The sequence below is a fragment of the Thalassophryne amazonica genome, chromosome 2 (assembly GCF_902500255.1).
Source record: "Thalassophryne amazonica chromosome 2, fThaAma1.1, whole genome shotgun sequence".
NCBI classification, from domain to species: Eukaryota; Metazoa; Chordata; class Actinopteri; order Batrachoidiformes; family Batrachoididae; genus Thalassophryne; species Thalassophryne amazonica.
Genome location: NC_047104.1, coordinates 81,756,807 through 81,781,452, shown reverse-complemented (window position 1 = coordinate 81,781,452; position 24,646 = coordinate 81,756,807). Strand labels below are relative to the sequence as shown.

The following is a 24,646-nucleotide window of genomic DNA, read 5'->3' as shown; positions in this document are numbered from 1 at the left end:
ATTCACATTTTGAAGACATGGACTCACACCTCCCGACCCCCCACACAACTGGATATTCAAATACTCTGGACCTCCCCCTCTCACCGCTGCCCTCCCCCTCCCCCTGCTGCCCTCTCGGTCCAAGAAGAGGACGTGAGAAGACATTTCAAAAGGCTGAATCCACGTAAGGCCCCGGGCCCAGACTGTGTCTCTTCACGGGGATCTTCAACACCTCCCTGGAGTCATGCCATGTTCCAGTCTGTTTCAAGTCCTCCATCATAGTTCCAGTCCCCAAGAAACCACGCGTCACTGGACTTAATGACTACAGGCCTGTGGTTCTCACGTCTGTAGTCATGAAGACCTTCGAACGCCTGGTTTTATCCCACCTGAAGTCCATCACCGACCCCCTCCTGGACCCCCTGCAGTTTGCCTACAGAGCCAACAGGTCTGTAGATGATGCCATAAACCTGGCCCTGCACTCCATCCTGCAGCACCTGGACTCCCCAGGAACCTATGCTAGGATCCTGTTTGTGGACTTCAGCTCTGCATTCAACACCATCCTTCCGGCTTTGCTCCAGGACAAGCTTTCTCTGCTCCACATGCCCGACTCCACCTGCAGGTGGATCACAGACTTCCTGACGGACCGGAGTCAACGTGTGAGGATGGGAAAGAATGTCTCTAACACTCGGGCTCTCACCACAGGATCTCCACAGGGCTGTGTCCTTTCCCCTCTGCTCTTCTCCCTGTACACTAACTGTACCAGCCACGACTCTGTAAAGCTCATCAAGTTTGTGGACGACAACACCCTCATCTGACTCATTTCGGATGGGGATGAGTCTGCCTACAGGAGGGAGGTGGACCGGCTGGTGACCTGGTGCAGCAGCATCAACTTGGAGCTCAGCGCCCAAAAAGCAGTGGAGATGATCGTGGACTTCAGGAAAGCCACAGCCCACAACCCAAAGCAAATTCCTAGTCTGTGAATCCTGTTCATTGGCAATGGCAATAAACTTCTTCTGATTCTGATAAGATATACCTTACTGAATTTTCATGTAGCTACTTAACTTCCAGTTCTGTGTTTGGTGGTTTCATTACCCCGGCAGACTGGTTTAGGTTAAGTTTTGATATGACACGTTTATTCATGCCTGGTAATCTTCATATATGTTCCATATACTGTTTGTATATTATCATAGTTCCACCTTAGAAATGAAATATAATATATAAGATATACCTTACTAAATTTTCATGAACATAAGTAAGAGTTAAATATTAAAATGTTGGACTGTAGCAGTTAAAAACACAATCATAAATATGTTCATCTGTAGTTGCTGCACAAAGGCAGAGGGTATGAAGGATCCTTCAAAAAAAAAAAAAAAATCACTTGTGTGCACGAGAGGGATCTACGCTTCCATCTGGATGATATCATATCAAACGAGGTGTGAAGAGGATGAGATGTACCATTAAGTGTTGTGTGGGCCGCCCGAAGAGGAGGTACTGCTGGCCAACACCAGAGGGCGCTCTGCCTGTAGACGGGCTTCAGGCACCAGAGGGCGCAGTTCGCCGCCATGGACCCTGACAGCCGTCCTTCATCATCTCATCTAGCCATCCATAAAAGCCTGGAGAAGACACCACACCCCTGCCGAGAAATCATCTGACGTTCTCAGGTAAACTCTCAGCCGTTTTGTTCTGTTTCAGCTTGAGAAGTTGTACTTTGCATTCTGAGTTTGCAGACATTTCAGTACACTTGCAGCTGGTCAGGAGGAGTTGGCGTTTCCGCTCCTCAGCTGTTAAGTGAGAGTAGGATCTGCACGACTGTGAAAAGTGGGAGGTGGTGTTTTTCTCCCTTCATTATCAGAACTCTGCCGACTGTTTGCTGGGTGTGTGCACACACCCACCCTTGACTGTTTCTGCTCCATGCCAGCAGTACCCGATCTGACAGCTGGAGACGGTGGCCACCTGGTGACTCGGGACTTGGCGGCTCCGGTGTGTTCCAGATCCGTTGGCGGTGGAAATCGTGTGGGTCCCGACTCTTATCTGGACAGGCGTCTCCTGACCTCGAGCCCACACGACACCAACTGTACAAATTGACTGTAGTATTGAATTGTATCTGTATTCGTTGTGCACGTTTCACAACATTAAAAGTGTTATTCTTTATTTCCATTGACCGTTCATTTACGCCCCCTGTTGTGGGTCCGTGTCATTACACTTTCACACAACATTAAGGATTTTATGAGCCATTCTGTTAAGTGTTTTCATACAATTACATAATAATAATGTTTTCACCTGTTTGTTTGTGAACAGCCTGTAACCCACAATTTTCATATATCGTTACGACATTTTTACAGAGGATAAATTACAGAGGACTCATATCCTGATAGGCAAGAACTGATTAAATTTTCAAGGTCAAAGTCAGGAAAAATCTTGGAAAATTGGAAAAAATCTTTATCATCTGAAAAGTGTACGGTTTCATTTCCAAAACATAGTTGATCAAAATCTGCCAGCACCTATCCAGTGGCGGTCCATGTGTAGTCTGAGGACCATCTGACCACAATTTGTGTCTTCTGATGGCGACAAAACAGGATCTGAAATGATTTGAGCGCATACGAGGGAATCTCAAGATGGATCTCACACGGCAAAGCCTGCTGGTATGACCTGCACGTGCCACGTATAATAATGCGTTCTGACACTGCTGACCACACCTATTTTCCTCTGGACTGCATCAGATTATGGCAATATTTGCGTTGTCATACTGGTTCCTGCACATTCTTGCTATGTGTGACGGGGTTTTAGCCTTCAACATTGAATGAATTTTCAAAAATTCATAACTGTCAAAAAAAGATTGAATTTCTTTCATATTTGGGAGCGTTATGTAGGATGGCATCCTTTATTGACTGACAATGTTTGGTATGATCTGGATCTGATGCAGATTACAGATTTTGTGGCCATTTACATTTAACATTGAGAACCCATTTAATGTATATTTTACTTTATATCTTAATCAAACGTGCCCAGTCACTCTCATATTTGAAAGTGAAATGCAGACTGACAAAGCTTAAATCAGATCTGATCTGGATTGTGGATTTTGTGGACATTTGAATTTAATATTGAAAAACCCATTTGGTATACATTTTGCATAATATTTCAATCAAAAGTGCCTCAATGACTCTAATTTTCCTGTTATGGATTTATGTACACCAAAAAAATTGGATGGAGGTTTCAATTTTATGCCCGTTTGTCTGTCTTACGTTTATCAGTCAGAAACCAAGTGCCAAAAAGCAATGAGAAATTGTGCATAACAGACATAACCAATGTTCTGTGAAAATTAAATGAAAAAGAATTCAGAAATCAAAGAAGTTGAAAAAAAATCCCTGACAACACCACAAAAAAAACCTTCAATATATCCTCCTGACATTTGATCACATCTAATTTAACTTATGATAAGCCACTTCTAACAGGACTTTGACCATGAACATTTTTTCCAAGGTAAACCTTTGTGGAATTGGAAACTAGTTTTTGCGGAGGTTTTCATTCTGTGAGCACGGTGTTCTAGTTATGAGAGAGTTGAGTCTGTGCGGCCTGTGAATTTGCTTCTCTGAGTGAGCACTCTGGAGGCTTTGGCTTTAGTCCTCATTTTCAAGGAAGCAAACCAGGACACAATGTTGAAGATTAATACACTTTCAGTTGTATAAGAGTTGCACTATGCACAGTTTCTCCAATTGCAGATACAGAAAACTCCTTCAGAGTTGTCATAGGTGTCTTGGTGGCTTCCCTCAAGAGTCTCTTTCTTTCACTGAGGGTAGATATTTTTAGATACTGACAAATGGGGTTTTCTTTCGTAGCTGGTGGCTTCACAGCTTACTGTGTTAATGTGGACAAGGTCCCACCTTTTGAGGACTACCTGCTCCAGATAGAGGATGAGGTGGTGCTGAGGAGATTCAGGAGGTAGGCTTGTGACCCGTGGATTCTCAGTTAAATTTCCTGTTACACACGTTGCCGTGAGTAAGGTCCTTAATCCCCAAGTTGTTCCAAGTGTGCAGTTGAACATCTGGCATAGCAGCACTCTGGCATCTTTGTGTAAGTGTGTGTGAAGCCTGTAACTCCTTCAGAATTGTCATGGGTCTCTTGTTAACATTCCTCACTAGTGTCCTTCCATGATTTACCTACTCCAGACAGATTTACCATATAGTACCGTACTGTTTGTGTTTCTTAATGAGTGATGCAAATTAAGTCCAAGACATACAGTTGTGCTCATATGTTTTCATACCCTGGCAGAATGTTTGTTTGTCTTTTTGGCAATTTTTCAGAGAATATGAATGATAACACAAAAACTTTTTCACTCATGATTAGTGGTTGCCTGAAGCCATTTATTGTCAAACAACAGTGTTTGCTCTTTTTAAAATCATAATGACGACAGAAACTAACCAAATGACCCTGATCAAAAGTTTACATATCCTGGTGATTTTGGCTTTTTAACATGCACACAAGGTGACACAAATGGTTCCAGTATGACAATGATCCAAAACACTAGGCCAAGTTGACCTGTCATTGGCTACAGCAGAATAAAGTGAAGGTTCTGGAGTGGCCATCTCAATCTCCTGACCTCAATATCATTGAGCCACTCTGGGGAGATCTCAACTGTTATCAGAACCAGTGGTACAGAATGGCTGGACACAAGTGCAGAGCTCAGACTCTGATGGGATTTGGCAAAAGGGTTTTACTGGTACACAAAGCGGGGTCTGGTACATACAAAGGCAGTCCAAAATCAGCAACAGTGTCAGAAACATTAGGCTAGGGCATGGTCCAGTAAACAGGCGGCAGTCCAAAAACACAGCTAGAAAACAGGTCGAGAAAAATTACGAAACAAGGCTATGAAGCGATGGCATAAAGCACACCGATCTGGCAAATAAACAGTGCAACCCGTGAAGCTTATATACACCCTGGTGATGAGCTACAGAATAGGAACAGGTGTGTAGAAAGCACCAGAATAAGGGTGTGGCCCAATAGTGTGCCCTGCCCACCACCAAGAGAGACAGACAAGAGAGATAGGGACAGACAAAGGCCAAGCAGGAAAAACCCAGCAAGAGAAATCACATACAACAACCTAACTAAACAGAGCAAACATAATGCAACAAAGTCCAAATCCTGACAAATGTGCAGTTCATGCTAGACAGCCCAGGAATTTAAAGGAACTAGAGGCTTTTTGCCAAGAAGAATGGACAGCTTTATGACCAGAGAAATTAAGAAAGAGCTTCATCCACAACTACCAAAAAAGACTCCAAGTTCTCATTGATGTTAAAGGGGGCAGTACACAGTATTACGAACTGGGGTATATAAACTTTTGATCAGGGTCATTTTGGTAGTTTATGTTGTCATTATGATTTCAAAAGAGTAAATACAGTTGTTTGATGATAAATGGCTACACACAATCACTAACCATGAGTGAAAAAATGTTTTTGTGTTGTTATTCATATTCAATGAAAAATGGCCCAAAAAAATCTTTTAGGGGATGTAAACATTTGAGCACAACTGTATTCAGTGACTTGGAAATGTACATGTGTCCATCCTCTGACTTGTCTTGTTCTTGTATTTAGTTACCTATGGCCTCAGAAAATGGAGAGGCTGTGCATAAAAATAGTTGTAATTCCTAAATGGTCAAAGTCTTTGTGTTGTCATTTCATTTTTTGTTAAATCCCTTGAAGTAAAGTCCAGACTAGTACATTGTAGTAGTGTCCAGAAGTAAAATGAATCTACCTACCTCTCCGATGCCTAAAACACTGCAGTACATTAAATTCCATGTTTTATCATTTCATATCTCACTCTGCAGGACATGAAGATAGATGTGTTAGCGCTTGTTAATGACACTGTGGCCACCATGATGACCTGCGGGTTTGAAGACCAATACTGTGAAGTTGGACTCATTGTTGGTGAGGCACATACCTCTTTTTGTTAGGGTTCTATTTTGCCCGGGGTTTTTGTGGGTTTTTCAGTGTCCCTTCTCTTGTTTCCCTGCACTTGTCTGGTTGACCCTCATCTTGCGTGTGTGTGATTGTTTATGTGTGTGTGTGTGTGTGTGTAAGCCAGTGTGGGTCTGCTGCAGCTATATGTGTGATTCCCCCATGCGCCCCTCCCACACTCTGGTCAGGTGTTGTCCTGGTCCATTCTCTGTTGTGCATGTATGGGTGCTGCAGTGATGCTGAATATGAATGTGTGTGCGCAGGAAACTTTCTTTTCATCTCTCCCTCCTGTTCTCCAGCCATTCCAACTCATTATTGAAACTTTGCATAATTTATTACCACCCTTGAAAAATACCTACCTACCTACCTACTGTCATGCTGTCATGCTGTCAGCTGTCATGCTCAGCCCCAGCTCATGGTTTAGGTCCTAGTCTTTGCATAATTTCCTCTGATTTTCTGGTTTTGCTTTTCATATGTTTATACTTTATCATGTTAGTCTCAGTTTGGTTCTGTTTATTGCTTTGCTTTGTTTACTATTTAGTCACTGGTTTCATTCTTTATCTTATCATTTTGTTTTGCATTCATTTATTGTATAGTTGTTATTGTATTTGTTCACTCATGGTCCTTTAAGTTACGTTAGTCTTAGTTTTGTTCTGTTAATCCCATTTGTTGTATTATGCTTAGTCACAGGTTTTTGTTATTATTAATCTTCAGTGTTGCTCATCAGATTATGTTCCACTTGTCATTTATTGCATTATTCAGTAGTCACTGGTTTTGTTTTGTGTTCATCACTTTTTCTCTGTTTAACCAATAGTTTGTTTTGCCATTTTTATTGTATTCACTTTTCTGTACCGGTCAGTAACACTTCCATTCTAGTTTTAGTTATAATCATTAGTTTTCTTGTTTTCCCTTTTTTGACTTGTCATGTTAGTTCTTAGGTTTGCCCCTTTTGTTTTGCTCACGTTAATTATTTGTCTGTCTTGAACACATCATGTTTCTCTCAGTTAGTTTTTCTGTTACTTCTCTTGCTTTGCACCGCTTTGTTTTGCCCACCCGCACTCTCTTGCCTTTCTTCCTTCTTCTTTGTTCAATAAACCACACCTCTTTCCAGAACCTTCAACACACCTGCTTCACATCACCCTGATTAGTTTGCTCCTTATTTAAACCCCCACAGTTCCACAGCTCACTGCCCGATTGCTGACTTTGTTCACTCTCTTGCCTTTAGTTCATGTCCTGTTTGCATCTTAGTGTTTTGTCCTTGCTTGTTTGCGCCGATCTCTGCCTTGCCTTAATCCTGAACTCAACTTGTATTTTGACTCTGCCTCTATTTTTGCCTGCAATACTCCTCGATGACATTGGTATGACCTCAGCTCGTATTATTGACCACATCCCAGCCTGTACCCTGTCTGATACTTCTGCCTCGTTATCTGACTACCTGTGTACTAAATCTACTGCCTGGTCACAAGATAAAGCCTTTTATTCATCACAACCAGCCATGTCTGTGAGTCTGCATTGGTCTCCTACTGTTTCCAGTGTCAATCCATCACGAGTCCTGACACCAGCTACCTATTTTATAAACACTACCCAATCTAGAGCCCACGGATCCCCACGGGCAACATGCAAGTATAGATATAATTGTAAAAGAATATAAAATTCATGTAATAAAAGCCTTATGGCTTTAGTAAAGATAGAAGTGTAAACCAAGCTGAAAGTCATCAATTAATGTTATGCTCAGGATTCCCCTTGGATTCCTCAGTTTATAAGATAAGAGCTCTATATTCACCTGATTCAGGCGGGCAATTCTACAGTAACAGAATAACAAGGACAATAAACCCTGGTCATATTTTAACTTACCATTAACAATTTTCTCTGATTGTAATTTTATTCATTTAGAATTAGCCAGTTAGGTGTCACGGTTCATGCTTCTGATGTCTATCTCTGTCCTCTGTCTCCCTCTGGCGTCCCTGTGGTGTGCCCTCAATTTTGGGTTTATTTTATATGGTGCACCTGGAAAGTATTCACAGAGCTCCACTTTTTCCACATTTTGTTATGCTACAGCCTGATTCCAGAATGGAGTAAATCAATTTTTTCCCTCAAAATTCTATTCACAACACCCAATAATGACAACATGAAAAAAATTATTATTATTATTATTTTTTTTTTTTTTGGCAAATTTATTAAAAGTAGAAAAAACTTAAGAAATCACGTACATGGGTATTCACATCCATTGCTCAGTACTTTGCTGATGCACCTACAACATCAAGTCTTCTTGAATATGATGCCACAAGCTTGTCGCACATATCTTTGGGCAGTGTTGCCCATTCCTCTTTGCAGCACCTCTCAAGTTCTATCAGGTTGGATGGGGAGCGTCAGTACACAGCCATTTTCAGATCTCTCCACAGATGTTCAATGGGATTCAGGTCTGGGCTCTGGGTGGGCCACTCAAGAACATTCACAAAGTTGTCTTGAAGCCACTCCTTTGATGTCTTGGCTGTAGCACACAGTCAAGATGGAGTGGTATTGTCCTGCTGAAAGATGAGCGTGCTTAAAGACGAACCGTCACCCCAGTCTGAGGTCAGGAGCGCTTTGGAGCAGGTTTTCATCCAGGATGTGTCTGTACATTGCTGCATTCATCTTTACCTCAATCCTGACTAGTCTCCCATTTCCTACTGCTAAAAAACATCCCCAGAGCATGATGCTGCCTCCACCATGGTTCACTATAGGTATAGTGCCTGGTTAAAACTAAGAAATAACTTTATTAATTCCAAAGGAAATTGTTTTGCCACAGTACTTAAATGGTAAACATTGCATTTTTCTAAACAGAACAATGAGCACAACATGTTTATGCAAAATGACTGAAAGACACTTGCACCAGATGTTTGACAGTACTGCACATAGGTCTGAGTAACTGAAAACTCTGATCGCTATGTATTCATCCTGCAGAAGGGGGAGGAGTTATACAGTCTGATTGCCACAGGCTGGAAGGACCTCCTGTGGCATTCTGTGGTACACCTTGGTGGCCTCACAGTCTTTGGCTGAAGGTGCTCTGACAGGACATCAGTGTGGCATATAGGAGGTGTAAGGTGTTGTCCCGGATGGTGAGCAGCTTCCTCAGCATCCTCCTCTTTGTCACCTCCACCACGGACTCCAGCTCCACCCCCACGACAGAGCCAGCCCTGCTGATGAGCTTGTTGAGTTTGTTCATGTCAGCTGCCTTCAGCCTGCTGCCCCAGCACATTACAGCCTAGAAGATGACACTGGAGACTGCTGAGTGATAAAACATCTGCAACATATTTCTGCTGACATTGAAAGATCTGATCCTCCTGAGGACGTACAGTTGGCTCTGACCTTTCTTATACACAGTATTTGCATTTACAATCCAGTCCAGTTTATTGTCTATGTGGACATCCGAGTACTTGTAGTAGTTCACAATGGCCACCTCAGTTCCATTAATGGTATCGGTGTTTGGGCGGGTCTTTTGTCTTTTGAAGTCCACCACCAGCTCCTTCATCTTTGATATGCTGAGCTGCAGGTGGTTGAGTCCACACTCAATTTTCAGCTTCATGGCAAAGGCTATTACACCACATTATAAAAGAGGGCAGTTTTTACCTTATCTTTAACAATGCTGCAAGTGAAGCATCTCAGTGGAGACTTGTCCGAATCCTTCTATCAATACATTGTGTTCAATAAATTATGTTCACATATGGGTGATTCTACTACGGGCACTATTGGCCTTGTAAGTGTAATTTCCACCACCCCATTGTCTTACAATATAAAGCGCCTTGGGGCAACTGTTTGTTGTGATTTGGCGCTATATACATGTGCTCTGATGTCACTGTTTATCTCCATAGAAACTACCCAAACAATCTTTCATACAAACTGTTTAAAGGGACATTACAGTGTTGTGGTGGAAATTACGGCAATAGTGTGGGACAACTACAGTTTGTTTAAAAAAATCACAACAGTTGTATGACATTGAATACCCCAATTATATTTTGATTATTTTACTGATATTTTATTCAGAGATATTTTAAAACATTAGAAAAAACATTTTTTTTACCATTCATTTTTATCATTGAAGATCAAAAGTCTGGGTGTGGGACAAGCACAAAACGGCAATATTTGCATATAATGATGCTGAAAAAGGTGAAAAAGTCATCATAGACTACTAGAAACACTTTCATTGTAAAGATAACTATAAAAGTGTGAAATTTCCCCTTTTTTCTGTTTTTCATACAATATGATCAAAGGACATAATAAATGCCCGTAGTCTAAGAATCACCCATATAGCAGTGGTGTTATACCAACTGACATATTGATCCATACAATTCCAGCATTTTGTGGTGTTTTTATGTGCTGTGCATCATGAGCACAGATGTGTTTCTTCACAAAAAAAGTCTCTTGTGCTTCTGCCTCATACCACAGAGGTGTACACCTGATGAACGTCAGTGTAAAAGGAATAACAGATGACACGAATTGGTTGTATTTATGTTCTGACAACAACATGCCCATTGACATTCACCAGCCCCTTTGAATGAATGAATTTATTCGGCACACACAGATCCAAAACAACAAAAAAGCAAAGAAAGAAAATAATCCAACAATACACCCATACGCCCAAAAGGGTGTAGGCAGAAGCAAAAGCTTGTAAACGCCTAACCCTTTAACCAGAAATAAAAATTATACATATGTATATAAAATTATACATATACCCATAATCACTAATACAAAGTATAAATTGACCCCTGAACTAAAATGTCAAAAACACAAACATGCAAGCAGGAGTGCACCAAAAAACAAAACAAAATCAGTAAACCTAATTCAACATACTATAGCAAGCAATCACATAGTTTTGTAGAGCATTTAATGCCAACCAAAGTACCAAGTGATTTTACGTTATCTGGGCAATTATCCAAATGTTAACACCTTTAACAGAAACACAATGACTTTTATGGTAGTTCAAATCTTTGATTTCTAAAATAACAATGATCCTCGTAAATTCTAACTGGTATCCCTCATTTTAAACAGGTCCTGGATATGTTGTGGTAGAAGTTTGTTTTGTACTTTGAACATAGTTTGTATTACGATATAATCAATCAAATCCCAAAATTTCAAAACATGCAAACGGACAAACAATAGATTTGTTGGCTCACAATATGGTTTTTTACTAATAATTCTTATAGCTTTCTTTTGAAGTAAAAATATGGGATTTGTTGTTGGGAAGGTGTCGTAGCATGGACCCACAACAGGGGGCGCAAATGAACGGACAATGAGTAAGCCAAAAAGTAACAGTTTAATGTTGTGACAACACACAACTAAATACACAAAATTTGTAAAGCCAATTAACACCAGGTGACGTGTGGGCAGGCTCGAAGATAGAAGACCCCCAACGAGAGAGAAGCCGCGTCCCACACGGCTTCCACCACCAACGGCCTGAAGAACACCGGAGCCGCCAAGTCCCGAGTCCCCAGGTGGCCTCTGTCTTCGGCTGTCGACCCTGGTACTGCTGGCAGAAAGCAAAGACAAGATGAATGAGTGTGAGTCCACACACTCAGTAATCCACAGTCTGCACACAGTTAGGAGGGAGCACCTCCACCTCCAATCACACACTTGTGCAGCTCCTGTTTAATCCACTTATCTGGTTTGGGGTGTGAGGCGAAGCCGTCGCTGTCACACCAAACGCCAATCCCACAGATAAGGTCGAACACCACAGGATAATGGCTGCAAAACAGTTCAGATTATTACTTTGTAAGTCAGCAGAGAAGTTACCTCTTCGGTAGTCGATTTCTCGGCTAGGAGGTGGAGTTGCAGTCCGGCCTTTATGGTGATGGTGATGATGAGGAACGAGTGACAGCTGGAGCTGAGGATGAGTGACAGCTGTCACTTCTTCTGGGTCTGGCGCCCTCTCGTGCTTGGAGCCCGCACTCCAAGCAGGGCGCCCTCTGGTGGTGGTGGGCCAGCAGTACCTCCTCTTCAGTGACCCACATAACAGGACCCCCCCCTCAACGGGCGCCTCCTGGCGTCCGACCAGGCTTGTCCGGGTGTCTCTTGTAAAACTCGGCCAGGAGGGCCGGGTCCAGGATGAAGCTCCTCTTCACCCAGGAGCGTTCTTCAGGTCCATACCCCTCCCAGTCCACCAGATATTGGAACCCCCGGCCCTTACGACGGACGTCCAGGAGCCTGCGGACTGACCGAGCAGGCTCCCCGTCGATGAGCCGGGCAGGAGGCGGCGTAGGTCCCGGAGCACAGAGGGGCGAGGTGTGGTGTGGTTTGAGGCGGGACACGTGGAACACAGGGTGGATCCGCAGTGAAGCTGGGAGTTGGAGCTTAGCCAGCAGGTGCTCCTTCAGGACCGGAGACAGTCCATTTACGAAGGCGGCGCGGAGCGCAACGTTATTCCAGCCGGACCTCGCTGCCGCGATGCGGAAGTCGACTGCATACTCGGCTGCGCTGCGACGCCCCTGTCTCATTGACAGCAGCACGTTCGAAGCGGTCTCGCCTCTGTTGGGATGGTCAAACACTAGTTTGAGCTCCCGTACAAACCCAGCATAAGACGTTAGGAGCCGTGAATTCTGCTCCCAAAGCGCCGTAGCCCAGGCGCGTGCCTCTCCTCGAAGCAGATTAATAACATAAGCCACCCGGCTGGCGTCTGACTCGTACATGACAGGACGCTGTGAAAAGACGAGCGAACACTGCATGAGGAAGTCTGCGCACGTCTCAACACAGCCTCCGTACGGTTCCGGAGGGCTTATGTATGCTTCAGGGGACGGTGGGGGGGTCGTTGAACGACCAGTGGAACGTCTGTTACGGGCCTAGGACCAGCAAGAGGAGTGGCTGCAGCAGCGCCCTGAACGCGCGCTTCCACCCTGGCGGTGAGAGCCTCCACCCTCCGGTTAAGGATAACATTCTGCTCAGTCACCAAATCCAGCCGAGCCGTGAAGGCGGTTAAAATCTGCTGCAGCTCACTCAACACTCTCCTGCTGACGCCTGCGCTCCTGGCTCTTCCATTGGCCATTCAAGCTCGGGTTGACGCCCCTCAGAATCCATGACGAATGGCCGAGAAATCCTGTTGGGAAGGTGTCGTAGCACAGACCCACAACAGGGGGCGCAAATGAACGGACAATGAATAAGCCAAAAAGTAACAGTTTAATGTTGTGACAACACACAACTAAATACACAAAATTTGTAAAGCCAATTAACACCAGGTGACGTGTGGGCAGGCTCGAAGATAGAAGACCCCCGACGAGAGAGAAGCCGCGTCCCACACGGCTTCCACCACCAACGGCCTGAAGAACACCGGAGCCGCCAAGTCCCGAGTCCCCAGGTGGCCTCTGTCTTTATGGTGATGGTGATGATGAGGAATGAGTGACAGCTGGAGCTGAGAATGAGTGACAGCTGTCACTTCTTCTGGGTCTGGCGCCCTCTCGTGCTTGGAGCCCGCACTCCAAGCAGGGCGCCCTCTGCTGGTGGTGGGCCAGCAGTACCTCCTCTTCAGCGGCCCACATAACATTTGTATTCCTTTTGTAGGTGGTTCCCCAAACTTCAATACAGTAGGTCATATATGGAACAAGTAATGAATGATATGTGGTAACTGAGTGTTGGGAGACGAAGTCTTGTGCTTTATACAAAATGGCAATGATCTTGGACATTTTCGATTTAACATAATTTATATTTTTTCCAACTTAGATTATTGTCAATAAAGACCCCAAGAAATTTAGTTTAATTTACGAGGTCAATTTCAACATTGTGTACTTGTAAATTTCTACCTAAATCCCTGGGCTTATTACCAAATATGATACAATTTGTTTTACCAAAGTGAAGCGACAATTTGTTAGAATCAAACCATTTCATAAACTTCTGTAGTTCTCTCTCCATCGTGTCCAGAACCTGTCCCAAATGATCCCCACCACAAAACACAGTTATGTCATCAGCAAATAAAATACAACTCACAAAATTAGAAACTAAACATATGTCATTAATATATAAAAGAAACAGCAAAGGCCCAAGGACTGAGCCCTGGGGCACCCCACAAGTGCATCTCAAGAATTCCAAATTTATCCCACCCAAGTGAACAAATTGATACCAATTGTACAAGTAACTGGCAATCCAATCATATGCTGACTTAGAACTGGTGCAGACCAGGGGACTCCGACTGTTTAATTAAAACAAAGTATCACCCTGCCACACTTCCATAATTTATCCAATAATACGGTATGATCTATGGTATTAAATGCTTTCTGTAAGTCGAAAAAAAAACAAACAAAAACCCTACAGTGTACTATTTGTTTTCAATTGCATTTGTGATATGTTCCACAAAATCAATTACCACCAGTGAAGTAGTATGATTTTTCCTAAATCCATATTCCTGCTCATTTAGTATGTGATGTTTGGATATAAAATCATCCAACCTCTTAATGGATACTTTTTCCAGACTTTTTGAAAATTGAGGTAGGAGTGAGATTGGCCTGTAGTTTGGGAAAATGTGTTTATCACCCGATTTGAACAGCGGTACATTAGCTATTTTCATTTTGGAAGGAAATCTCCCAGTCGTCAATGCCAAGTTACAGATATAAGTTCAAGGATTAATGGCACAATCAGTTATATTTTTTTGTCAAAGACATATCAAAATTATTGCAATCAGTTGGTTTTTGCACCCAGCACCCTGGTTTGTGCTGTATTTTGGATCAGGTAAACACCAACCTGTTGGCACACATACCCCAAAAGCATTTGCAGCACTCACCTTGCACCATGCACATAATGTCGTCAAACAGTATATCCACCTGGGATGAGAACCTAGGCAAGGACAGGAACATCCATCCATGCTTCCATTTTCTGAACCCACAAATTTCAGTTAAGGATCATGGGGAGGGGGGAGACTAGTCCCTCCCAGCAGTCAATGGGTAAGAGGCGGGGTACACCTTGGATAGGCTGCCAGTTATATACCCCATCTGACCTAAGAATGCTTTGTATTTGGAAGAAACTGAAGGTTTTGACTGGCGAGATGCATATTCAGCCTTATTTAGCCTGTAATTGTTGCAACCCAGCATATGCTGTACAGGAAAACAGTGAAATGAATGTAGCATGCAAAAATGTGTGTTTAGGTACAGGTACTAATGCGTGCTACATGGAGGAGCTGCGTCACATTGACCTGGTGGAGGGAGACGAGGGCAGGATGTGTGTGAACACTGAGTGGGGAGCCTTTGGAGATGACGGGGCACTCAAAGATTATATCACTGAGTTTGACAGGGACGTCGATGCAGCCTCCATCAACCCAGAACATCAACTGTAAGGAAAACTGTCTTTTTCATGTCTTTTTTTGGCCACACTGCAGAGCATGTGTGAAACAATACCAAATCTGAACCCTACTTTTGTGTCTCTGTGTTAGCTTTGAGAAGATGGTCAGTGGGCTTTATCTGGGAGAGCTGGTGAGGTTGGTCATCTTAAAAATGGCAAAAGAAGGGCTGCTGTTTGATGGACATGTACCCAATGCACTGAGGACCAAAGGAAAGGTGACAACTGCGCACGTTGCAGCCATGGAAGAGTAAGATCCTTTTTTTGTCTGTAGCCACTTTTCTGTTGCATCTACAGTGAGGAAAATAAGTATTTGAACACCCTGCGGTTTTGCAAGTTCTCCCACTTCAAAATCATGGAGGGGTGTGAAATTTTCATCTTAGGTGCATGTCCACTGTGAGAGACATAATCTTAAAAAAACAACAAAAAAAAAAAACAACAAAATCCGCAAATCACAATGTATGATTTTTTAATAATTTATTTGTATGTTACTGCTGCAAATACGTATTTGAACACCTATCAACCAGCAAGAATTCTGGCTCTCACAGACCTGTTAATTTTTCTTTAAGAAGCCCTCTTATTCTGCACTCTTTACCTGTATTAATTGCACCTGTTTGAACTTGTTACCTGTATAAAAGACCTGTATAAAAGACACCTGTTCACACACTCAATCAATCACACTCCAACCTGTCCACCATAGCAAGACCAAAGAGCTGTCTAAGGACACCAGGGACAAAACTGTAGACCTACACAAGGCTGGGATGGACTACAGGACAACAGGCAAGCAGCTTGGTAGAAGACAACTGTTATGATTATTTATTAGAAAGTGGAAGAAACACAAGATGACTGTCAATCTCCTTCGGTCTGGGATTCCATGCAAGATCTCACTTTGTGGGGTAAGGATGATTCTGAGAAAGCTCAGAACTACACAGGAGGACCTGGTCAATGACCTGAAGAGAGCTGGGACCACAGTCACAAAGATTACATTAGTAACACATGATGCTGTCATGGTTTAAAATCCTGCAGGGCAGCAAGGTCCCCCTGCTCAAGCCAGCACATGTCCTGGCCCATTTGAAGTTCACCATTGACCATCTGGATGATCCAGAGGAGGCATGGGAGACAGTGGTCAGATGAGACCAGAATAGACCTTTTTGGAATCAACACCACTTACCATGTTTAGAGGATGAGAACAACCCCAAGAAAACCATCCAAACCGTGAAGCATGGGGGTGGAAACATCATACTCTGGGGGTGCTCTTCTGCAAAGGGGACAGGACGACTGCACTGTATTGAAGGGAGAATGGATGAGGTCATGTATTGCGAGATTTTGGCAAACAACCTCCTTCCCTCAGTAAGAGCATTGATGATGGGTCATGGCTGGGTCTTCCAGCATGACAATGACCCCAAACACACAGCCATGGCAACTAAGGAGGGGCTCCGTAAGAAGCATTTCAAGGTCCTGGAGTGGCCTGGCCAGTCTCCAGACCTGAACTCAATAGAAAATCTTTGGAGGGAGCTGAAACTCCAAACCTGAAAGATCTAGAGAAGATTTGTATGGAGAAGTGGACCAAAATCCCTGCTGCAGTGTGTGAAAACCTGGTGAAAAACTGCAGGAAACGTTTGACCTCTGTAATTGCAAACAAAGGCTACTGTACCAAATATTAACATTGATTTTCACAGGATGTTCAAATACTTATTTGCAGCAGTAACATACAAATAAATCATTAAAAAATCATACATTGTGAATTCCGGATTTTTTTTTTCTTTAAATTATGTCTCTCACAGTGGACAAATTTCAGACCCCTACACGATTTCTAAGTGGGAGAACTTGCAAAATGGCAGGATGTTCAAATACTTATTTTCCTCACTGTATGTGCAAAATAATAGTGATAATTGTAAGATGTTGACAAAGCACAGATGTGAATTGTCTGCTTGAATTATGAGATGTTACACAAATGAAGCTTGTTTTTGTCATCTGGCGATATTATGGCCCATCATTTCACATTATGCAAAATATTGCGTAACTATATCATCTGAAAACCACCTCAAGGTAGCAAAAAACCTTTTCTACCATGTTTGGGAGTTTTTTCAAAATTTATGTTTCCATTAGCAATTTTAAACTTTGAGTTTAGAAGTGTAATGGCAAGCCGGTTTGTGTTACGTTCTTTGTTCAAAAACAGCTCCACGTTGAACATGTCCTTCTGTCTCTCAGGTATAAGGACGGTCTGAAGAACACAAGAAACATTCTGACTGGCCTGAATCTGAGCCCATCATCTGAGGACTGCATTGCTGTTCAGCATGTCAGCACTATTGTGTCCTTCAGATCTTCAAACCTGGTTGCTGCGGGCTTGGCGGCCATCTTGACTCGGATCCAAAAAACCCGACAGTTGAGAACCTTAAGGATCACTGTTGGGGTTGATGGAACACTGTACAAGACTCACCCACAGTAAGTTGTTAAGTTGTTATGCACAGTTGGGACAATTACTTTAAAATAGCAAGTAAGTCCTTTTGGCTGTTCCCTCGTTTTTTTCACTGGGAGTCGCCACAGCAGATCCAAGGTAGAGCTGCATGTTGATTTGGCATGGGTTTTACACCAGCTGCCCTTGTACTGAGGGGTATGTATACTGTTTTGCACCATTGTACCTATCATGTTTACATCTTGTGACAACAAGACTTCGTGTTCAGTGTTCTTTTGGATTAGTCAGGACTCTTTGCAAGCAGACACAGAAGAAGGAGACGAAAAAGAATCAGGGCCTTTATTATCATTGTACATACAGCCGACAAAATTTGTCTCCTGCATTTATCACATCCTAATTACAGTTACACACAAAGGCCAAACTGCTGATGGAGTGTGTGCTAATAGCAAGTTCTTGTATTCTTGTATTTCTTGTATTTGGTGCATATGTTTCATATTTAAAAAAAGTATACAGAGAACAAAAGGACAAAAGGTGATGGCAAGATGAAGCCTCACTTAAGTGTTGAGGCTTCCCAGCCAAGTGCTTCACCAAAAGCTTGATACTTGAGGACACATAGCACAATTTCTGTGGGCATGTAACAGCAAGCAATTTCATAGCCATTATTGACAGACATTTTTTTTTAATTATATGAAAAAATCTGAAGCAGACCAAACTCAGTGTGGTAACCATCTGCTTTGGGCCTACAAACAAAATGAAACAATTATAATTTGTTTTTAGTGTAGACTATCACCTTTAATTCAATGCATCTGAAAGTAACTGTAATGTAGGAATTGCATTTTATACAGCGTCCCTCCATTTTCGGAGACCATAAGTAATTGGACAAACTAAATATCAATATCATTGCTACAGCACTGATTTTACAGCCAATTTTCTTGAGACAAATCAGGGAGTGGATATATATGAATATTTCCAACTCACTGAATATTGGATTATTATCTTAAATTTGTCACTGATTTCAGCATGCACGGTGAATCTATCTGGAGCTGGCAGTTCTCAAAAATGAGTGACCATGCAAGACAGACAACAGTGAAAGAATCCACCAAGACAACTGGCAACTCTGAAGGAGTCACAGGTTTCTGTGGCTGTGACTGCACAGTGCAACTTTTGTCTGTTGCACCGCCACTCACAGCTTCATGGGGAAGTGGCAGAGAGAAAGATTTTTAAAAAAAATAAGACTTAAAACTTCAGCTCGAGTTTGACAGAAGGTACATGGGGGAGTTGAACCGAGATTTGATAAAAATTTCTTGTATTCAGATCCTTCTGTGCTTCACCAATCCAAAAAACTGTGACTGGTGATACAACTGGCAAAACTTTGACTCTCTCCAAATTTCTTCATTCCTAGCTGCAGAACCTCATGACTCCTTCAGAGTTGTTGTGTTTGCCTGGAAACAAAACAAAACAAAACTGTGTAATTGTTATTCTATTCAAAGTTTGAAATTTTTACAGTTAATATTAACCAAACCATATGCGCCTTCTGTTTCAGATACGCCAAACGTCTCCATAAGGTAGTGCGTCGTCTGGTTCCTGAGTGCCACGTACGATTTGTCCTATCAGACAGTGGCAGCAGCAAAGGAGCCGCCTTGGTAGCGGCAGTTGCCCAACGAGTGGCATCACGCAGGCGAGAGGTCAAACTGCTCTGCAATTGCTCACTGTTGTGTCCACACTCACAGTGTGGCTTTTCTCTTACTTATTTTGCAGGTAGATGACATACTGTCATCCTTCAGACTGAGTGAAGGCCAGCTCCATTTGGTCAAAATGAGGATGAGGGCGGGGCTGGAGGCGGGGCTGAAGCATAAAGGTCCCTCCTCAATAAAGATGCTGCCTTCTTATGTGTATTCTACTCCTGATGGCACAGGTCAGAGCAGTACTGGCAATCCCAGGAGGCAAACAGTGACTTTTTTGATTCAATATCACAACACTGATCTACCGTCTGGGCTAGTAAACAAAAAAGCGACAAACTCCACCACAGACTGATCCTACCACATGTGACCAGTGGTGAGTTCAGTTCCGCTAATCTGCTAACCGCTAATTAGCAAAGCTAACTTTTTCATTAGCAGATTAGCTTTTCAGCTAACTTCGAAAACCATCAGCCGAACAATTAGCTTCCGCGAAATTTAATTCCACTAACTTTCTGCCCGCTAACATTTTTTTGCTGGCATAGTGAGTAAAACTTAATAGACAAAACATTTGTAAACCCTAAAATCATACATGTTAGTTCCTGTCATGTGTTTTGCAACAGTCAAACTGCTGTGAGAAGCTCAGCCCTCCCCCAGCGGTTAGCTGTAACTTCCGAAAACTTTTTATCGGTTTATCGGTTTAGCTTTATAAAAGTTAACTTTTCAGTTAGCGGATTAGCAGTTATTGAAGCTAACTTTTTGGTTAGCTGTGCCCACCACTGCATATGACCCACCCAAAAGCAAAGTTCTAATGTCTCTATCAACAATTTAAAGCAACACTACAAATGCTCAGAAAATAGAAGACCAAACACTTACTGTCAGTCATGTTGAAGTTAGACGCTGTCACAGAATGTCTTTCTATTCAGTTGTGCACCTTTGGTTTAGCTTCCTTGGGTGTAGCGGTAAAATGGCAAATGACTGCATTTGTACAGCGGTTTTCCATCTGCATCAGACACTCAAAGTGCTTTACAATTATGCCTCATATTCACCCATTCACACAGACACACACCGATGTGGGGTAATTTTTGCTACAGTACTGATATACATCATTTTTGCTTGTCCAAGAAAATCCGCTTCAAACGTAGAAATGAGTTCTAACATTTTGCTGTTGAGACTCTTGCAGCTAACATGAGAGTTCAATTTGCCACAAACGTTGCTGCTAGCTTTGCTTGCTGATGGTGATAACGCTAATGGTAGCAGTAGTATTTACGCTAGTGTTGGCGCTATTTTTTCTGAATGTAATCTCATGCACATCCATGTCTTCTGTGGCCTCGTGGGATTTTTATACGCAAATTATAATGTCCTGAAAATGAAGTAAAGATCCGCACAGCAGACATGTCTGATGAAGGGCTAGGCCTGAAACGTCACCCTCGGTGTTATTAAAGATTTGTTTGGGAGCTAACTGGCTGTGCGGATCTTTACTTCATTTTTTGTGCTATTCGTCTGCTTGACCCTGCACGCCAATACAGACTCGGATGTGCGTGTCATTTCATTACAAATTATAATGTCCTCCCATATCCTACTTCCTCACCAGCTAATCCGGTTGTTAAGCGCTGACGTAACGCATCACGTGATAAATCTGTTTCCGGGTCCAAAGACCTCCAAGTTTACAATTATAGTTACGTCTGTTTGATCCTTTTAAGGATTTACAGTTTAAGTTTAGTTTGTGTTTACATTGTGCACAAACCTCCATCCCCCCCTTCTCCGCCTCCACCGCCATTAACCGCATTCGTCTGGTTCTATGTTCAGAACACTTAATAAAACTTTTTTCTTTTACTTTACATATTTTATTATGCATAGGTAAAATATACATGTCTGTTTGTTAATAAAAAAATATTTATTAAAATAAACAGGACGTTAAAGTGCAAACTTCACTTTCTCCCCGAACGACATGAACAGGAAGCGATCGCAGCTCACAGCAACTCCCACTGAAAATAACAGAGAAACAACCTGAGCGTCTGACATTTTTACATAAAACAAACGCAGTAACAACATCTAAAAACCCAGTTAATATATCCAGGAGAGTTTTAGGCACAATATACAAAGAGTTTTATGTTGCAATGTTAATGCTGTTGTCCGTGTGCAGCGGTTTAAGTGCAGCCTGATCAGATCGTCTCAGTGCAGTTCTCAATGCGCCTTTTTTGTTTGGAGCCGGAAGTTGAAAATCACATGATGCGTTACGTCACACTTAACAACCTCAAACAACAGCTTTGTTGGGCAGGCCACATAGCCAGGATGGATGATACACACATGCCGAAATTAATTCTCTTTGGCAAGCTCAAGGAAGGGAGATGAAACCAAGGGGCCCCCAAAAAGTGCTATAAGGACCAGCTGAAGAAACAGCTCTCCCTTGCAGGCATTCAGCATCAGTCATGGCAGCATCTAGCTACAGATAGACTCAGCTGGCGTTCCAGCATCAAATCCGCCAGCCTGAAGTTTGAGGCAGAAAGTAGTGAGGTCTCACGCCAGAAGCGTCAAAGACAGAAAGAGCGGGCAGCAGCACAAGCCCAGCCTACTCAAGTGTTCATTTGCCCCAAGTGTAACAGGTCTTGTGCATCCCGCATCAGACTTTTCAGCCACCAGAGGGCTTGTAGAAAATAAACTAAAAAAAAAAAAAAAAAAAAGGCCTTCCCACTATCCTCGCAAGCGAGGAAACTGCCAACAACAACCGGATTGACTTGTCATAACTTTACTACCAATTAAATAAATAAATAAACTGACTGGTCAGTATACCAGTAACCTCAAAAGTGATTCTTTAAATGTCATTTTAACATCATGAAAGCACAATTTTCTTAATCAAATTATCATTTATACAAAACATTTATTGTTTATTATTTTTTCATTGATTTATTTGTTTGTATTTTTCAAGAGCGTGGAAAATACCTTGCTTTGGATCTAGGAGGCACCAACTTCAGAGTTTTGTTGTTGAAGTTTAAAACGGGTCTGTATAACAACATACAAGTGCAGCATAAGATCTACACCATACCGCTGGAGATAATGCAGGGAACAGGAGAAGAGGTAGGACCAACACACAGATATATACTGTTAATATGTATTTTATAAAGTTCATTGGGCTCAGCAATCCATTTCACAGCATAAAATACAATGTTAGTTCAACCAAAGAAAAATTCAGTTTCTATTTAATTTTATTTGCATAGCCAAAACTCTTAACATTTCAATCTAATTATTTTAGATTGTCCACATTGTTGTGAAAGTGTAGTGACACGGACCCACAACAGGGGGCGTAAATGAACGGACAATGAAAGAGTCAAATATGAACACTTTACTGTTGTGAATGAGCACAACACAGAGGAATGTGAAATTTACAGTCAGTCAATCACAAGGGTGACGTGTGGGCAGGCTCGAGGATAGAAGACGTCTGTCCTGAGATGAGCCGGAACCACACGATTTCCTCCGCCACCGAACCCGGGGAATACTGGAGCCGCCAAGTCCCGAGTCCCCAGGTGGCCACCGTCTTCGAAGGTTGGATCTGGTACTGTTGGCAGGGAGCAGAGACAATAAGATATGGGTGTGTGCACACCCAGTAGCAACAACGGTGGGAATTCCACCTCTAACACACACTCGTGCAGCTCCTGTCTACCCACTTATCTGGTAGAGGTGTGAAGCGACTCCGTCGCTGGTCACACCGAACGCCGGTCTCACAGACAAGGAACACCACAGGAAAACGGCTGCAAAAAAGAGTTCAGACTGACACAGTTTACTTTTAAGGCTGAGAATACTACCTGAACGGTTCGACGATATCTCGGCAATGAGGTGGAGATGACGTCCGGGTTTTATGGAGTGAGGTGATGAAGCATGAATGAGTGACAGCTGTCAGGAGATAATGAGTGACAGCTGTCACCCCCGGCTGTGTCCGTGGCGGCAGCGCCCTCTCGTGCCTGAAGTCCGCACTTCAGGCAGGGCGCCCTCTGGTGGTGGGCCAGCAGTACCTCCTCTTCTGGCGGCCCACACAACACACATCATACAAATATTTGACTAAACTATAAACTAAAGCATGTCTATGATTTTGTTTGGGTCCATTGAGTGAAAGGACACTGCTGGTATGAAATTCTCCAAAATGCCATGCAGTAATGTGGAACTCTTTAGCAAAAGCAACTCGAAGAGGAAAAAAACACAAGTATGGGGATCAGCAGTAGTCGATTCAATTTATTTTCATTTATATAGTGCCAAATCACAACAAAGTTGCCTCAAGGCACTTCACACAAGTAAGGTCTAACCTTACCAATCCCCAGATCAAGTACAAAGGTGACAGTGGAAAGGAAAAACACCCTCTGATGATTTGAGGAAGAAACCTCAAGCAGACCAGACTCAAAGGGGTGACCCGCTGCTTTGAACATGCTACCGACACATTTTACAAAACGAACATACAGGAAATTTTGCCAGTGCACAGGACAAGAGGGTTGCAGAAACACACACCACACCCGTCTCTGGATGGAACCACACCTCAAACACAGAGGAAAAAAACCCAAAACAGAATCAGGTTTTGGAGAGACAACAAATACAGTATAATTAGTCAACATTAAGCAACAAGCAGTAGTTGAGCAACTGGTCTTGCAAGATTTTCATGTGAACACCTAGGCCATGGGTCAGCATGGTCCAGCATGCACTCACTATGACATATGAGCACTTTTATTGACCTACGCTAGCAAAAACACAATATCCGATTATTAAGCAAATAGAACATATAAGACACTAAATGAAAGCTGTCTTTATATCGACTACATTTTGAATTATATGCACAGCTTTCTTGTTCAGATCAGAGGGTATGCCTTCATACAAACCCCTATGTCAAAGTATGCTTGGCTTGACCTACTTCACGTGTGGCCTCAGGCATTCTTTGACAGTGTTGTATTCTGTAATATGATGGTTAATGACAGGGCAGTAATCCAGTGCTGTCATATGCCATAGTGAGCCCCAGTATTTTTATTGTTACCAGTTATTTTTGTAATCTTGACATCCTAGGTTTTGTAATGATACCAAATTCTTAGAGTTGGGGGGGGTGCACACAGGATCATGCTGGCCCATGGCCTAACCAGTAAAATTAATTCATAGCTGCACAAAAACATTCACAGCAACCTTGTTCATACACAATAAAATCACCAAAAGTTAACAACCTGCTTGTATGTGTTCTTTAGTAATATGAAGAAACAGTGCAGCAATTGTTGCAACCTTAAAGGACATGTTGCACTGAAATCATAACAATTTAGATTTAGGCTGTTAGTAGCCATCCGATGATCCACCGGATGGCCAGA

General features: G+C 42.6%; 1 protein-coding gene across 1 annotated transcript in view; it reads left to right on the top strand.

The window, feature by feature from the left end:
* The window catches only part of LOC117526413 (hexokinase HKDC1-like), a 69,252-nt gene that overhangs the window by 11,288 nt on the left and 33,318 nt on the right, over nt 1-24,646 (top strand). Inside the window, exons 6-12 of the mRNA XM_034188486.1 lie at nt 5,801-5,900; nt 15,032-15,215; nt 15,316-15,471; nt 17,433-17,666; nt 19,181-19,322; nt 19,396-19,552; nt 22,243-22,391. Coding sequence (XP_034044377.1) covers nt 5,801-5,900; nt 15,032-15,215; nt 15,316-15,471; nt 17,433-17,666; nt 19,181-19,322; nt 19,396-19,552; nt 22,243-22,391 — 1,122 coding nt within the window. The remainder of the gene's footprint in view (nt 1-5,800; nt 5,901-15,031; nt 15,216-15,315; nt 15,472-17,432; nt 17,667-19,180; nt 19,323-19,395; nt 19,553-22,242; nt 22,392-24,646) is intronic.